This window comes from Barbatula barbatula (assembly GCF_947034865.1).
Source record: "Barbatula barbatula genome assembly, chromosome: 21".
In the NCBI taxonomy this organism is placed as follows: Eukaryota; Metazoa; Chordata; class Actinopteri; order Cypriniformes; family Nemacheilidae; genus Barbatula; species Barbatula barbatula.
In genome coordinates this window covers 3,161,878-3,179,571 of record NC_136784.1, presented here as the reverse complement: position 1 = coordinate 3,179,571, position 17,694 = coordinate 3,161,878, and the positions used below count along the sequence as shown (strand labels likewise).

At 41.8% G+C, this 17,694-nt stretch overlaps 1 protein-coding gene across 4 annotated transcripts in view; it reads left to right on the top strand.

The window, feature by feature from the left end:
• Positions 1–2,738: 2,738 nt before the first annotated feature.
• Positions 2,739–17,694, top strand: part of pvrl2l (PVR cell adhesion molecule related 2 like) — a 96,952-nt gene continuing 81,996 nt past the window's right edge. For 2 of the 4 annotated variants that reach the window (XR_013788159.1, XM_079484905.1), the window contains exon 1: positions 2,739–3,143. Coding sequence is in view for 2 of the 4 variants with exons in the window: in XM_079484905.1 (XP_079341031.1) it covers positions 3,080–3,143 (64 nt within the window). In the remaining 2 variants the exon portion in view is untranslated. The remainder of the gene's footprint in view (positions 3,144–17,694) is intronic. The other 2 variants (XM_079484904.1, XM_079484906.1) reach the window with 2 other exon arrangements.

Genomic DNA, 17,694 nt, shown 5'->3' with positions numbered 1-17,694 from the left:
GCAAACAACTCATCAGGAGATATGAATGGAACCATTCACAGAAATGTGAGAGACACCAGAAGCGCATATGTGCGACACCTTTTCAACATGTTTGCTTTTTAACAATTTTCACACAGGAAGCGAATCCTCAGAAAACTAGAGATAAATTAAGATGTATAGACTCGACACTTCAGTTTGCCTGTCTTTCTAGCGATCCATCTATTTCTTTACAATATGTGTCTCTTATTAATGTAGTCAAACCTGTAGACACACACACAGAGCCAAAACCTCACAGTTACAGTGAAGTCTGACGGATCAAATGAATAGAACCAGTACAAAAACAGAGTACTTAATATCACAATAATCAACGTGTGACTAAAGAAAATGAAGATAAATGCAGCAGCCCGCTGAAAACTGAGGTATGATGAAAGATGTCTTATATCAAATTTGACGGTGTTAGGAACTAAGTAAGACATTGAGGGAAATTAACCGAGACGTTTACAGCGTGTGTGCGCATTCGACACACGCAAACTGGTGCATGCGTAACGCACAATCACCCTTCTGCGGGGTATTAGCCTGCTTTGCCCTTTAATGTGTTTAATCATAGCGTATTACCAGCGACCCCCTTGGAGTTCCATTAGCAGAGCCACACTTAGCTAGGTCAGTTTAATGGAGTCTTAACATATACTGTAATAATGGAGGAAGGAAGGCAAGACGCGTGAGAGCAGCAATAAGAAAAACCCACAGTAAGGGGGATGGACACTTGGTAGTATTAATCAGACTGTCAGAGCGCTAGAGTTATGCCTGTAAAGGTGTCGACGGGCAACTGATACATGATCACATTAAAGCAGTCGCTGAGCTTAATCAATCCCAACCCGCTGGGCTGAGCCGAGATACAATTTCTCAAAACCTCGGACAGAAGGGACAAGCGTATGCGCGTGTGTGCGCGAAGGAGGATTCGGGTCATTTTTTAAGGACTGTCAGATTTTGACTGTTAGACCCGTGGTTAAGACATCGTGTTGTAGACAGTGACACTGAATGCTTGAAAACGTATCATTAGCGCCAAACTGTCGGTGAATGTTAAAAGCGTTAAGGTCGGTGAATGGCAATCTTTTGGCCCAGACGAGACATGGCCAAACACAACCGAACACGTCGTCTGAGTGGAAAATACATAAAGATTTTGATAGGATTCAATTGCTCCATGTCCTGTGTGGGGAATAACCGTGACTCAGTTACATTGAGGGTTATTCCGGATGCCGCTGCAGTGAGAGTCTAGTACCGTTAGGTTACATCGTCATCAAAAGTCGTCTAAACCTTTCATTGAATTTTCTGTGGAGTGGAAAAAGTGCGTAGGGTCACGGGTTGAAGATGCGATTACGGCCGACTCTCTCTAAAAACATGACTTTAGTTCACGTGATCACGCGTAATTGTGGTTACTGCTAGACAAACTGCAAATTGTGTCCAGATGGATTCTGATTATACCTTGGATGACTTTCTATTCATCCAACTGTATCCATCCATTTACCTATCCACCCATCTGTCCATTTATTAAAGCATCCACCCATCTATCCATCGATTAACCCATCCGTCTGTCCACATATCAATGCAGCACTGTCACCTTCACGTGTTATTTTAAGATTGAGATTTATTTTAAGACGTCGCACGGTTGAAACTTAACTCTGCAGGACCTCCAAACTGAAGGCTCGGTGGTCCGTGTATTGATCTGGACGATCTTGATCCGCACGGAATGGCAGACCACAAGAAATACAATCACACCATGTTTTGGAAGATCTGCATTCGACACTGATGATTTCAAAAAAAGAAAACAATCTGCATTCCAATCCATTTAGTCCATTTTAGTGGCGCTCCAGGAACGTCCTGCTGTTTAGCTCAAACTCGATACTGGATCTGTACCAAGAGATGTTGTCTGCATAACACTCGGAAGGGAAGGAAACCTTTTATATTTGTGACTGCTGTCATATGAGGCTTATCTCAAAGTATTCACACTACAATGCGCCTATACAACCTTCAAACTTCCTTTGAAAATGTCAAGCCAACATCAAAGTTTGTCCTGACTCATTTTCCTCTTCTATAAACGTAACTAACCGTCTGTGCATAATCGAGGGGACGCTGCGTTTCTGACAGAGATTTTAAAGTCAGGGTCGGGTTGGCGCGTCTTGCATGCCGATGAACGTGGGCGCGTAATTGCACACAACTGTCAATAGATGGCACAGCGAGGTCAATGATTAGTATGCAAGCCATTACCAGAAGAGGAGACTGCGCCGAGCACACTTGAATTCATCAATCTTGTCCCTCATTTCTGTTCATTATGCTTCTGGCTAAGTCTCGTTTTGTTGACAATCCATCCACTGTAACAGCAAGAGTCCATTTCGATCTTCTTTGAAACCATGCAATACGTTATTAGAGTTGGTTAAACACTTCAAAATGTGCCGATGCGCAACCGCAACATACGAGTTGGTCACGCAACGTTTGTAGCGCAGACGTGACCAGTCGCATGAGCGCACACATTGAAAATGACGTATAGTTTATATATGCGACGAGTAGCGTATGCATCAATGTAATTATTCTATTTACAGAAACAGATATAACCTTTAAAGCAGGACGGCGACTAAACGCGCAAGGCTCGAAGTCGAGCGATGCCAATATTCGCCTATTGACACGCGTCCAAAAGTTCCCCAAATTGCGCAAAACCAGAAATTCGAGTCCTTCCGTATCGAAGCGGCCCCTCATGCAAGTTCGAACTATGACGTGACGCTGCAATGACATCACACCCGATTCCATCGCTCGAGCTTGGCAGCTTCTGATCGGACAGAAGAAAGCACCGCGTCGCGTCAGGCAGAGCTCGCAGCATTCCGCGCAACCGGGCTCGTGAAAAACATACATGCACGCACGCCGGGAGGAGGGCTTTAAAAGCTGTTGATACATGCGGGACGGAGAAGAGCGCAGAGATTGAGCTCCCGATCCGACGAGCGAAACCGCATCATCCCGGCGGCTCTGACAGAAAAGTGAACGAGCTTTTATGGTAAAGTTTCAAGGATTGTTTTAACCTCCCCGGACTGCGTTGGCCGACAAGAGCGGAATGACCGACTTTGCGATGATAAACTGTTGCCTGCTTCTCGGCGCGTGTCTTCTGGCCAGCCAAGGTAATGTGACACAGTAACCCGTGGGTTAATCTTCGCTTTGTCTGCGTGCGCGCTTTACTATTGTTATTTTGACCACGTAGACGTCATTTGCGTGGTGTTTACAGACACGGAAAGCTTAACACGAAGTCGCCCGTCCCAAGTGGACGGAGACGCAAATATGTATCACGCTCGTGCACAGCTTACCTGTTTATCTGGCTTATCTTGGGCAACTTGAAAGAGCGACTGACCGTAACCCGTATCCCTTGTTTGGGTACGCAATGTTACGCAAGGTGTGGCCTGTCGTGATCAATTCTTGCGTGCGGCAGGTGTAATTCTTCTGACACGTTCACTTAAGCGTCATTGTAACAACAGTGCAGAACTATTGCATGTTTTTTCTTTGTTTATGTTTATTGCAAGGCAACATTGTATTGGTATTTCCTCGTTTATATTCTGTATCATGTGACGCAAAGATGTTTCCAATATATGCAGGTTGTTATAATGTTTTCAAATGGAATCACACTACTGATACCATTACAAGTTACTGTTCTACTTGCTGTTTAATTTGTCACACTGGTCTTGGTGATGGTCCTAGACATCTACGCCCCGGTGGCTCGAGCAGCAGTGATTTGATGGCGTCTTGAGTCTCAGAGGGGCTGTTTTGCTCTGATAAGGAGAGACATGTCTGGGGTTTGCTTACAGGTACACGCATAGGGGAGGGCAACTCGACAAGATACAGGCAACTGTAAATGATTTCAGATTCCGGGCCGCCCCTGTGCATATATTTCCCATGAAGAAGGAGGGAGCGTCTTGGCCGTCGGATAAATGAGTTTTGGACGGATGAATTGTGGCACCTCAATTAGTCATGCCAAGATTCCAGTGCCGCTCAACTTGCGTGGGCACACTCTGGGGTTCGCCTCGATTAATTTCTTTGCGGGATGAGGCATTTTACACCTCAGGACCCGCGGTGGGTTATTATTATGAGTTCGAGCTATTCCTTAGACTTTTGGTAACCCATTTATCTTTTTGAGATGTGTCAAAGGGTATTGGGCGATCTTCCGGGATGAGGTGGAGGTTCCTCATAGTTGTCATGGAGACCTCTTTTCAGGGGGGCTCACGTGGCATCCATCTTGTTTTAAAGTCTTTGATGGGAATTTAAAACATTATTGCAAAGTGCTAAATTCAGCATGGGATTGCCCAAACCCGACAAATGGAAGTCGATGTTCTATATTGACTCCCCCTGGTCCTCCATTACTGTCAAAAGCAACAAATGTCAGAGCGGCGGCGTAGAGCAATGAAACTGTGATAATGTAGTTTCCTTGTATTTTTTTGTTTCTTCTCCCCGAACAATACGCTTCTGTGCCGACAGGTTCCTAAGAACAAAAGACTTCAGCCTCGGCTTTGTCCAAAGTAGAGTGTAGAAAGAAACTCGCACCTCAACAAGAAAACCTTTCTCTCTCTTCCTCTTTGACACTCACCCACACCCACGTCGAGCATGCGAAGGGGGACTGAAATTGCTAGCTTTTTGAATGAGTGCCCTTTCCCCGCACCCCACCTTTTTCCAGCAGCCATTCAAAGCTCTGTTTTAAGCCTTTGTTCTGCTGGCATTAGTGATTGGTTGCTTATAAGACTCCTCTGTCTCTGTAGCTCCCATTGTTTCTGAGTGTCTGAGCATGAGCAAATGTAGGTCTCTTTTGAATGACCAGCTTTTATCATACGGGGTGGAACATGCAGACCCCCTTCTTAGTCTCTTTAAAACACACTTTTGTTTGCCGAACTTTTCCCCAAATTCTTCCAGAATGGCTCCGGCATGAAGCGGTGATTTGCATTGTGCCATGATCATCTGTGAAATTGTTTCAATTAAGTTAAAGGGTAAGTTCACCCAAAAAGAAAAATGATTTAATTCACCCCATATCTACTTCAAAAGTGGAACACAAAAGAAGATATTTTGAGAAATATCTCTGTAGTTTTGTCTCCATAAACAGTGGAACTCCGTGGGGTCCAGTGTTGTTTACTTAACAGCATTCTTCAAAATATCTTCTATTGTTTTCTGCTGAAGAAAGAAAGTCATACAATGTGTTGAATGACGCGAAGGTAAAAAATGGATGCAAAGATGTCCTGTTGTATGTGGTTGCTTGTGGATGATGTTTCATTAGAAAGTTAGTTTTCTGCATGCCATTGCTAGAACATGTTACCTCTCTGGATGTTGGGTTTTAATACTTTCAAGTGTTATTTTCCTGTAATGTAAGCATGTTGTGATATACTGAGTGTTGTGAAAGGTATCTGTACAGCAATATTCTGATGTTCATATGCCGCACAACGGAGCTGACATGCCCTCCTAAAACTGCAGCTATGCTGTTTTGCAATGTAGAATATAAAATTCAATATAAATATAAAATGACTGAAGTTCCAACAAACTCCACGTAGGTGAAAATTGTTTGGTTGGCACAATCTTGTGCGTTGGACTTGAAAATATGCTGCACGCACAAATAGGGATTCAGATGTTACTGCATAACAGATGGAAAATCTGTTCTGTGTCTCTGTCCGTCTCCAGATTGATCTGTTTGTCTTGCTCGGTGCACCGTATAAGAGTTACTCTGTCTTTGTGTCTCTTTGACTCCCCACCTCCCTCTTTTTCTCTTTCGGCCTCTGCTCAGCTTTGAGGTAGTCATACCGTGCTGTTAGTGAAGGCCGGAGGACTCCTGGAGCCAAGCCGCGCCGTCTTATCACCCACCACAGTGCCTGATAAAATGAAGGCTAAAGAGAGGGATTTTTTTGTGTGGGCTCGAAGATCAGCCTTTCCGTGACCCCTGGCTCATTCAAAGGGTTTTTCCGATTCTCTTCAAACCTTCGACACTTTCATTTCTATCAGACCTTTCAGAAAGCACCTACAGGCATTTGATTACAATTCTCTCTGAGCATTTTCTTTATTCTGGTCGACCATTCTACGGCGACATCTTTTTGTAACTATTACACATCAGAAATTTAAGTTTCTTCTATTGATTTGTACTGACTGAATGTTCAGCGTTCAGCTGACAGTGATGTGTCATCATCATATTTGCATTGTGCATTGTGTTATGGTCTTTTACTTCGTGCACCCCTTTAAGCATATAGCCGCCTTCCCACTTCAAAGGCTCCGTCGCATTAATGTGTCGATTGTCATATACAGCTGACAGCAAACAAGGCGTGCCCTGGGTGTCATGAGACAAATCAAAGTGACATTTAATGTAGAATTTCAGACTCTTAAAATAACTAAATCTACTTAAAAACGGTATATTCGCACATTCAACTCGCTCCTCTAGAAAATGCGAATCTAGTTATTTATTTCAGATTTATGTTTCTTACTATGGCTTTCCCGCACATGCGTTGGGGTGGATTAAGTACGTAAAGTACCTCTTTAATAGCTCTGGATATGCAATGCAGTTTTTCGTGTTTTTTTATTTGATTTGATTCAATTTATTGTCATTACACACATACAAGTACAGTGCAACAAAATGTTTTTTTATTAAAGTATTAACTCAAACTCTAATGTTTCTTTGAATATACTTTCGGATAAGTAGAAAATAGACATGAATGGTACTATTGTTGATGAAGTGAACGGCTAGCCTTTATACTTCCCCAAAGGAATGCAATGATGAGAAAGGTGAGTTCACATTGAACGTTTTGACTTTGGATTGCATAATTTAGTCAAAAGCAGGTTAACTTCCTCTTCATCTGACAGATGCAACGTTGGGAGGCAGCGCTTTGCTGCGCCGATTCATTTAGATCCTCTTGAGGGAGGAGCTGAAATTAGCTTAATTACCGTCTGATCTTTACAAGCGAGCTGCTTGATTGACTCCTCGCCTTGCGTCGTAAGCGCCGAGGCTGTTAATTGTACCGGCACACATGTAAACGTAATCCACCTTTTTAATAGAAACCTCGCTTCCACCTCAGCAGACCTCCGCCGTTTACAGCCGTGTTAACCTCATTACCAGCAATACATTTCTCGTCTTCTCAAAGAAGGAAGGATGGCTTTCACGGTCTCATTTCAAGCCTCTGCCTTTCATCTGAGAGATGAGTTTGAAGACCACGTTACACGTGCCGCACTAGCGTTTTGGGTCTTCGCAATGTTTTAGCACGGAATACTTGAGTCGAATGTTTTCTGGAGAGCTGCTTGAAGCGAAGCTTGGAAACAAAATAGGCAATTTAAATGCAACATTAAATGCAACTCTGAGTCTGTCAGGTGATAATCAGGGTAAACCGAGAAGAAGCTGTTATTCCCAGACCTTAAGAGTAAACAAAACTTAATAGATATAACGTTTATCTCTGGTTTGGGTTTTAAATTGGGTTTGGAGAATTGAAACGACAGGCATGTCTCCAGCCAGAGACTTAAACCCTGAAGAGATATTTTCCTTGAGTCGCTGCGATCCAAAGCTACGAGTTGAAGGGTGAAAGGCTAATGCTTCTGGAGCTTTCTATGGTCCTCCAGTGATGGAGTTAAAGAAAATGTCTTCCGTGGGGAGTTTTTTTAATGTTAATGTGAGGAGCGAACTGAGATGTCTTGTTTTTTCGCTTTTTAATTCCAGCTGACCGGCCTGTTATATGTCTGCAAGGATTGTTTGTAGCACGAAAAAGCGACGAGAAGTTTTGGTAATTGGCACTTGTATGTATAACTAAGAGTAAAATCACAAGGACATCCAGCTGTGGCGACACACTCCAGACACATTTAGGCCACTTCAATGTTTCACAAGAGTGCTTCGACCACGTAGGTGTGCGTCTGGAAGTGGACACTCGCAAATGTAGAAAATATATATCCGTTTGAAGGAAATTTGTATTGCTTATTGGCTGCTCTTTGCCAGCTCTGGAGATTTGGGCCAGAAACACACACTATATAAACTGTTGTCTCACCAAATATGATCTGAGAGGAACCCTGACCCGAGAAGACATGCTAATATTGCCTCTTTAGGCCATGCTGAGAACGTAATTCATACAAGTATTGCATTATGAATTCTGCTTTGATGCGTTCGGTTGCGCTCGCTTAGCCAGAAGCATCTTTGTTGTGCAATAGCACGGCTCAGATGATTTGGTTTGGGAAAAACTTAATGGGAAATGTAGTGTACATACCGAAACTTCTGACTTTTGATTTCATGCTTTGGTGTTTTGTCAAATGAGCACACAAGCCGAGGTCTTCTGATGAGTTCTTTATTTGCTCCCTCAATTTTTATTTGTAAGGAACAATCTCTTTTTTTCTTTGTGTACCGTATAGGAGAGATTAGCATGATCGTTTGTTTCAATTTCTTGCATCCGAGACCCGTCTCTGTCTGTCACGTAAAACCTCATGCGATGGGTTAAGCGTCAGGTCCGTTGACACAGGTGATCGCTCTTAGATCCAGACACTGAGATACGTTTCAGAGCCAAAAAAAGTTTCCCGAGTTTGTCTGTACTGTCTTAGCAGAGGCTATATTCAAGTTCTCTCACCCTCTCTCTCTCTCCCTCTTTCTTTCTATTGCACCATCTCCCAAAACGGTGATCAAGAGAAAACGAGAAGAGCCACAGGAAATTGACTGTAAGTTAGCCGACAGAGGTTAATTCCTTCTTCATTAGAAAGCGTGGTCCGAATCATAAGAAGGATGTTCTCTGTAAAAGCCCTTTCTCAGGATGGAGAATACGTCATTTTTTTGAGTGAAGGTGTTGAATTTGTGCCGAATGAAAGAGGCAGAGCTGAATTTGAATTGGCTTGGACGATGAACGCATCACATGCACGGCGTGGGTCACCAAAAAGTGGGTTGTCTGTGTTTTCTGATAGGGTGTCAGTGTCAAATGAAACTTAACTGAAGACAAAGAGCAGTCAGGGTGGCGAAATGAATAGGATTTTGTTTGCAAATGAAAACACTTGAGATACGTCTGTTGCTGATTTCTAAGGCGTGTGTTCCATCAAAAGTATTTCAGCACATTTATCTGTTTGCCAAATTACACATCCACAAAGCATATGCAAAACTACCCAAGGTATAAGAAAATAAATTGCTTCTTTGTTAATTTTTCAGTTCAGTTATGTTAGTAATTTTGTATTTAGGGCCGATGCAGTTCATGGATTTGATAATCATAGAGATTTAATTGGTTTAATATAAAATATTTTAACATTTTGATTAGGGTGGCATTAGATGTTAAGTATTGTGTTTGGTCGTGACTTAATGTCTAATGTAAAATCTGGGTCCTGAAACAAGACCAGCTGAGAACCACTGGCTTGTAAATAATGCTAATAGCCGTGTTGGCATTAAACCAGCCTTTTTTTGTGTTATGATCTTACGTGCTGCTGTTTTTAGAGTAGATCATTCTTATCTTGAATCGGCTGTTATAGTTTCTGCTATATCACATGATCCGATTAGGACGTGTAGGGAAATGCCCATTCCAGGTAAATTCCTGGTTTCGCTTTGTCAATGACAAATTTCTCCAAAACGTCATCGCGCAAGCATCCGGTTGACTGTTTCTGGGAAGTCATTACTCATGTTTTAACCTGACTCACATAAAGCATAACGCAACGCAAAAACAAGCTCATTATAACATAACAGAGCAACCTGTCAGACGTTTCTTTTGATGTGATGTTTTTTCATAGAAAGTTGTTTGATTGACTGCCGAGAAGCTGGATATGAGCTGTAAAATTGCCTGGATCTACATGGAATGTAACCCTCTGTGTTAAAACCCAACAGTCTGACTGATGAATCACAAAGCTGCGTTGCATTAATTGACGAAACCTAACTCGGGCTTGATAGCAAGACAAAGCAAAGTGTTATTTTCAATACCTTTCCCCTGCCCCAAAATAAAGCTACGGTGTGGGGTGTTATCTAACACATTTCCTGACAGCTCTACTTGAGAAGGGAATAATGAAGGAAGGTGGGATTTAGGGCTTGTGTGCTTTAGTGCACTTGAGTGGCGGTTTAGCATAAGCGCTGCCATAGGCCACGTCGCAATCATTGCACATCCAGAACCATTCTGGAAACAATGAATGTTCAGACAGAGCCTGCCATGAACAACTTGTGCGTTTGTTTGTTTTTCTGCTTTTAAGGACTCTATACAATGGCAGTTTGGAGTGAAAGTGATGAAATGAACGTATTGCTCACCACATGTTCCTGCTTTTCTTATAAAAAAAATTGTATGTGTTAGGATAGATAGATGGATGGATGGATAGATAGATAGATAGATAGATAGATTGATAGATAGATAGATAGATAGATAGATAGATAGATAGATAGATAGATAGATAGATAGATAGATAATGATTATTATTATTTTGCATTAGTAGCCAGACATAACAGTACAGTACAATTACAACAGGTGTAAAACAATAAATTATAATAATGTACCAATGTAAAAAATATACATTGAAAACACAAGGTATAAACTGAATATTTAAAAGCCCAGAATGTATATATTGATACAAAAACAAACTACAATGGGTACACAAAACATTTAAATGCACATGATATACACACACAATATACATATAGTGAGGTTAGAAAGAAGGCTGTATCTACAAAAGTGTTGTGATGTATTCAAGTTTCTTTTAAACATGTATTTTATAATACCTGAAATTGTTATTTATTAAAGTTTCGTCTTTAATTTAAAGAAGAAACATTGGTTTACAATAAACTGAACTTCTTCCACCTGTGAAATGACCTACATATTCCAACCACCTGACATAAAAGAAACGCTTCGTAATAAAACCAGGAACATGCTGGTTAAGTAAATAAAAGGAACTTTTGCTTTCATTTGTAATCTAGCACACGTCATCCGCTTCAGATATGGCTGTTTTTATAGAGATGACTGTGGATCTTTCAGCCCTGTTAAGTCTTGCTGAGTCTTCGCAGGTGTCCTGCGCTGGCACAGAAGCAAGGCTGGTCATGTGGGCATCCTTGGCATGCCAGGAAGCTGAGGTAGTCTGGTGCCCTTCCAGATGCCGAGCACTTGCAGGAATGGAGGAGATAGCCAAAGACTCGCCAGTTCTCAGCTGCTTGTCTGAGAGAATGAGTCACGCATGTATAGAGTTGAGGACCGTTTGCAGGAAGTGGCTGTATAGATAGGTATGTCTGCTATTAAAATACCCGCCTGCAGTAACGGATATGCTTGCTTTCAAACGAAAACATTGCATTCAATGTGCAACAGGAGCTGTGGACTGGTCGGGAATGCAAGCCAGGGTGGGTTTCTTACTGGCCAATGTTGATGTCCAAAATACAAATAATATATATTTATACCTTTTCCTTACCAGAAAATATTTCAGTATGGTGTAGCTTGAATGGACTATAATTGGCTTTTAGATGAAAGCGTCTGCCGCATGCATGCATAAACATGAGCGTCATGTTTAAATGCATCCGATTATGGATATAAACTGGGCTTCTGTATCATGTTGAATGTCTAATAATGTGAAACGTTTAACATCAACTGACACTTGAGGCTGTGAATTTCTTCTGGACGTATTTAATTATACACAGTATCAGTTGTCCGTGTTTGTTGTTACAGAGTGTCTGGCTTCTTTTTTCAGTGTTAATGTGTTTTGTAATCAGTGTGTCTTACTGTGTGTGTGTGTGCGCGTGTGTGTGTGTGTGTGTGTGTGTGGGTGGGTTGATGCTCTCGGCTCAATACAGGTTACCCCTTCTCAGTCACACATTCCATTACCATATATGGGCAACGGAGCAAGACGAAGCAATTACTGTAGACCTCAGTGTTCTTTCAATGGAACCTCCTCCCTCTCTCCATCTCTCTCTCTCTCTCTCTCTCTCTGTCTGTTTTTTTCATTTGTCCGTCACTCTTTAAGAGCATAGTACTTGAGCTCGCGCTCTGTCTTTTTCTCTCTCTCTTCACTATTTCTTTCTCCTTCACTCCTAAACGACCCCTTTACTTTGTTATTTCCTTCTCAGTTTCTTGCTACAGGCCTTGTCTGCATGCAAATTCGTATACTTTGTATACCTCCATACAAAAGTAATTTTTTCTATAGTAATGTATATTTTCTGGCCTTTATCACTTTATCGGCAGGACAGTGAAGAGAGGAGACTGTAAAGGATCACAAGTCGGGTTCAGTCAGGTGGCAGATGTTTAACTCGAGTCTTTCTCATCATATCCATTCAAGACCAATTTCACTGGCTTATTCTTTCCATGTCAGTTTGATTGTTCTTAATTGTTTCTGGATGTAAACAATTGTTTTATTTGCGGGGAATAATATTGGACTTAGATTTGACTTTTTGTGCTTAAATGAGACATGCTTGAGAGAAGTCTCCCGAGGTGCTGTACGATAGAGCAGCTTATATTATTGTTATGTATTTGACAGCTTGTAGGTCCAAAATGAGTTGCGATACATTCACAATGTTTCATTCACTGGCTGTCGAACCGATGAGCTTTGCATTGCTGTGGTCTACTGTTTGAACACCCCTAGGATGCACACTTCTCATCTAAATCTCGTATGGAGCTGAATGTGACGAATGCAAATCAAAAAGCAGCCTCCTTCCTGTTCAGTTTCCAAAACTCATCACGTAGACTTTCCGTTGGGTCCCGGCGACCCGGGCCAAGGTTTTCTGCCCGTGTCTGTTAAAGAAGTTCCATTTAGGCCCTTACCAGGCGCTCCGTTGACGCTCTTCTTATCAAACGCTTTCCTTCGCCTTGATGCCATTTTCCTCGCCGCGTTCGCTCATGGATTGGTTTCGATTTTAAGTGTTTCCTCTGCTGAGATTCAGAACAATGGAAGGTTTTAATGCATCAGCCGGCTAGAAAAAAGCATAAATGGCCTTGTCAGGCAAAAAAAACATATCTCGGTTCCTTCGCTGTAAAAAGGGCTTAGTAGAATGATTACCTGTGAAAACTAAATTGGCTTTCTGCCTCCTGTCTTCCACAGCCACCCATTCAGTATCTCTCACACTTGTATTCGCCGTCTCTCTCACTTGCTTCTCTTTAACTCTGTTTCTTTTATACGTTGTAACACAAAAAATCTGTAGGTACTGGAGAAAAGCTCTCTCGTCCTCTTTTCTTTTTCTGTCTCGTTTAAATGTATTGAGAAGGTCAAGACTGTGTCTATTTTAGCCCTTATCTTTGTCAATGACCTCCTTCCAGTCAAACAGAGATGCCAATCTTTGATGTCTGACAGACGGACTCGACCTCCCTTCCTCCCCTTCGTCCATTTTCCTTTGTCGCCCTTATCTTTTTTCTGCTTGTTTATTTCCTACTTACTTTCATCTCAACTCATAGTCATTATTGAAGTTTAACTACAAGAATAGAGACACACAGGGCTATTGTCTAGATGGAAGTACACCAGAAAGCTATCACTGAACTTTCTAGAATGGGATAGGGGTATTATGGCTCATTGGGCCAAGGGCCGAGAATGCTCACATTTGCTTTGACCTTTATTCTTTATTAACAGATAAGAAGAAAACAATGGTTAACGCATCGTGTGCTTACGTGCACAAGTGTAAAGGCCTGCTAACTACATTTGCGTCCACACCAATAGATATTAATGTTGTTTATTATAAGCTCAATAAAAGGCACATTTTACATTTTCAATGCTGTCTTTTTGTCCATTAGCTTAAAAACTTGCTCTAATTGTGGTTCCAGCAATGTTGTTCCTCTTTATTTGATATTATAATAGTTGTGGTGTGAACTATCCTTATTGTTATTTTATATTAACAAAACAAAAATGTCATTTATTCACCCTCACAGTGTTTCAAGACCTGTATATGACTCTTCCTTCTGTCACAAAAGAAGATATTTTGAGAAATGTCCCAGTGGTTTTGTGTCCGTACAATAGAAGCCAATGTGGGCCGATGGTTACCCGCCTTCTTCAAAAATCTTTCCTGTTCTGCAGTAGAAAGTCATTCAGATTTGAAATGACACGAGGGTGAATAAATGACCACGTGCACCCTTAATTTACGTCTCTGTGAATTGTAAAACAATGTTTTTTATTTAACCAATAGCTCAATTTGAACAATTTGCTTACCCGGGTCAAACACGCTTTTCTCTGCGCAACTCTCGTCTAGTTCGAATCTAGTTAGTGCGACACATTTTCATCGTTTTATTACCAGACTATGCAAATATTATAAACGATTATAGCGTGAGATAACAAACCTCTCTATCTCTCTCCCCCTTCTGTTCTGGATATACACTCCTAATCTGTCATTCCCAGACGCTTGTGCCCGGCTCAGCAGACATCATTGGAAAAACTGTCAGTGGAAGACATGTTGATTCTCTCTTTCTCTCCGTCGCTCTTACAGTCGTTCTGAAGCTTTTCAGTTCTTCCCCCGAGGTGCTTTCTGCCATCTCTTCATTTGTATATTTTTTGCTTACGAATGTGTTTTCCCTCACTGCGAGCCTTCTGTGTGTTTATCTGGATTGAGTGCGTCTGTATGTGTGTGTTTGAGGCCAGAATGAAATGATTTGAGAATATGCAGACGGACTAGTAGAGCAGGTATCTAATATCTTTTGTCTGTCAGCTCCGCTTGCGTTCACGACGGGCAAAGTGCCAGATGTTGCTATGTGGTTGCATCTAATTTCAATTAGCGCTTATGTTTTCCTTTATTTAGCTATATCACTCATTTATTTGGCTGTATGTGTATGTGTGTAGGTGTTGACCGCACTGTGCCTGTTTCTGAGTAATTAACTCTTCATTTGTGTGCACGCACGCTTCATCAGGTGCCGCTCGGGTTTTAAGAACACACGGGTCTGTTCACGTTGCTGTGTATGTTTGAGTCTTTCTCTACTGCAGTTGACAGTTCCCGTATTGCAAAAGAACCGGCCTTTACCAGATGTGTCAGTCTGTCTCCTGCCGAGCGCTCTGACAGGTTATCCACTTCTCTATCAATCGCCTGCAACATGCGCTGCTAACCTCCTGAAACGCAAACCTGTGTCTGTCGGTCTGTCTGTCTCTTCAGATGAGCAATATCTTTCTTCCCATCTCTCTCTCTCTCTCAAGAGAAACCGTAATAGAAAAAAATATGATGTCTCTCTGGGGTAGCTTTATTAAGCCATTACACAGGAACTTGGCAGGTACTTTGTTTCTATCAAAACAACAGGTTAGCAGTGTAAAGCGTTCCCTTTCTTGTGTTTATTCCTCCCCCTCATCTCTTATGTGCGATATTTGAAAATGTAATGCTGATAGCTTTCCTGTAGCTCCTTGGTTAAAGCATGGCGCTAGCAACGCCAAGGTCATGGGTTCGATCCCAGGAGATTTCACATACTCGGATACAATGTATAATGCAATGTAGATCTCGTCGGCCAAATGCATATATTTGAAAATGTTAATGTTATGGTGGACGGTTTCGTTACAGAAAGTTCATGAATCGCTTTGTTTTTTGTATTGTACTGTAATGTGAGACTGACATCGATGGCTAATAGCGTGATTGATTTTGCTCGTAAGATAATGCACTACAAGTCACTATAGTATCTCAGATTGCATACTGCAAAAATGGCATTTCTTTAGAAAGGCAAGACAAATGACTTTCCCTTAAACATCTATCCGAATCCAACCGTTCTGGGGTTTGTTGGAATGTCTGTGAACCCTTTAAAGTAGACACATTCATTTATCAGAACTGTATTTCTTGGCGAATTTCGTCACATTTTCGCTATAAAATAGTCATTAGTGCTGACAGGGTTGCTGTGTCGGTTTCATTTCTTGCTCGGTTTAGCCAGTGTGAATGAAAAATTTTATTGGGCCGTTCGGGAGAGGATTTAAGATTTCCATTACAGATCTCATAATGTGCATATGGCGAGCCGAGCTGATGGCATTAGCTAGTTACTATTAGAGCTGAGCGTTAAGTACTCCACACCACCTCTCAGCTGTTTGTTTAAAGCCTCTTTGCTATACTTGCGTTTGATGTATGCCAGCGTATGAATGCGTTTGTTATGCCTTATTTCACCCTAATGGTGGTCGGCTAGTGTTCGGCCCCGGGACCTGTGAACATCTCGTAGAATGATGCTCAGTTTCGACTGATCTGAGAACTTAATGTCTGCACACCGGTTCCAAAACAAACCTGCTGTACCGTGGTCTGTGTTTTGATTTCATTCATTGTCTCGATGATATTCTGCTCTGCGTTTGATTTAAGTGAAGTAAATGCGTGATTAAAATGAATGGCAATCGCTTCACATACAGTCTTAAAAATAAAGGTGATTTAAGGCAGGGTGGGTGATCCTGTCCAGAAATATGTCCTTTCCTGTCCATTTTTTGTCGTTTTGGTTGGAAATCTCTTAACATCCTGATAACAATCACGAAGTATAGAAGTCAAATAATATTTTATAATTATATATCATCTGTGAAAGGCGTAGGACCAAAAAACGTTCGCCCAATTAAAACGTTCTGGCCGATTGCTGTGACTGGTCATGTGTACATTTACAGCCACGCACTTTGCATACCACTGCGCATCCTGTTCACGCAGACTTCATACATCATCAGCACGCTAACGTCCGCTGTGTCAATGTAGAGAGATTGGCGGACAATCACCAACAATCAAACATTCCCGCGGAACCGATAACAAGTCAATCAAAAAGGGACGAAAAAACGTCTGGATCACAAAAGAGGAAAAACTCAGTTAACATCGGTTCAGCTTTTACATGATGGAGACGGCTCCCTGCCGGAGGGTCTGAAAGACGAGACCGTGGTTGCTCTCATTCTTTTGGACAAGTATGTACATGCTTCGAGAATTTTTTTATGGATTTAGTTTGTAATTCGTCACATTTTCAAAATACATTCCTGTATTCATGTAGGCGTAGTTTTGGACGGCGAATCGCGCAGAGGGTGGGATTATAATTTCAGTGCTAGCAGGCTCACCGCAGTGCCATAGAAGAACCATTTTTGGTTCCACAAAGAACCCTTCAGTCAAAGGTTCTATAAAGAACCGTATCTTTCTTACCTTTCCATAATCTAAAGAACCTTTTTTCGCCACAAAGAATCTTTAGTGAAGGTTCTTTATGGAACCATTTAGACAAAAAAGGTTCTTCTATGGCATCAAAGAACCTTTTGAAGCACCTCTATTTTTACAAGTGTATATGATATGTATTTAATTAATGTTATTGTAGTTGAACTAGCTGGTTTAGATGTCAGCCCATAGCAGAGTTGTCTAAATCGACTGTGATAAATGCAAGTCGCAGTTTGACATGAGGCACCTGTTGACCGAAAAAGCGCCATGGGTGCGAAAGTGTGTTTGGTTTGGTGGCTAGGATGCATCATCTATTAAAGGCAGAAGAGAGCATGTAATTCAGGGACAGCAACTTAACCTTTCACTCTTTGAGCTGTGTGTGTATGTGTGCCCGTGTGTACGATTTCAGATGGCCGAGCCTGATACGCTTTCCTCTGAGGGCCCGCTGACATTTCAGTTCACCGTCCATTCAATCCAGCTGTCTACAGAACTGAAGTCATTAGCAGCTGCCCACCCAGATTTGACTAAATGTACACACATGCGAACAATCATCTGCTGATAAGACTTCCCCTCCGGCTACAGGCACAAAGAGGACAGATGTTGTGAAATTTGCATTCTACAAACCCTTCTCTCTTACTACTTTACTTGCGTTTTCCCCTCTCGCTCATAACTGGCATGCTCTTTTGTGTGCCTATTTCTTTTTAATCATC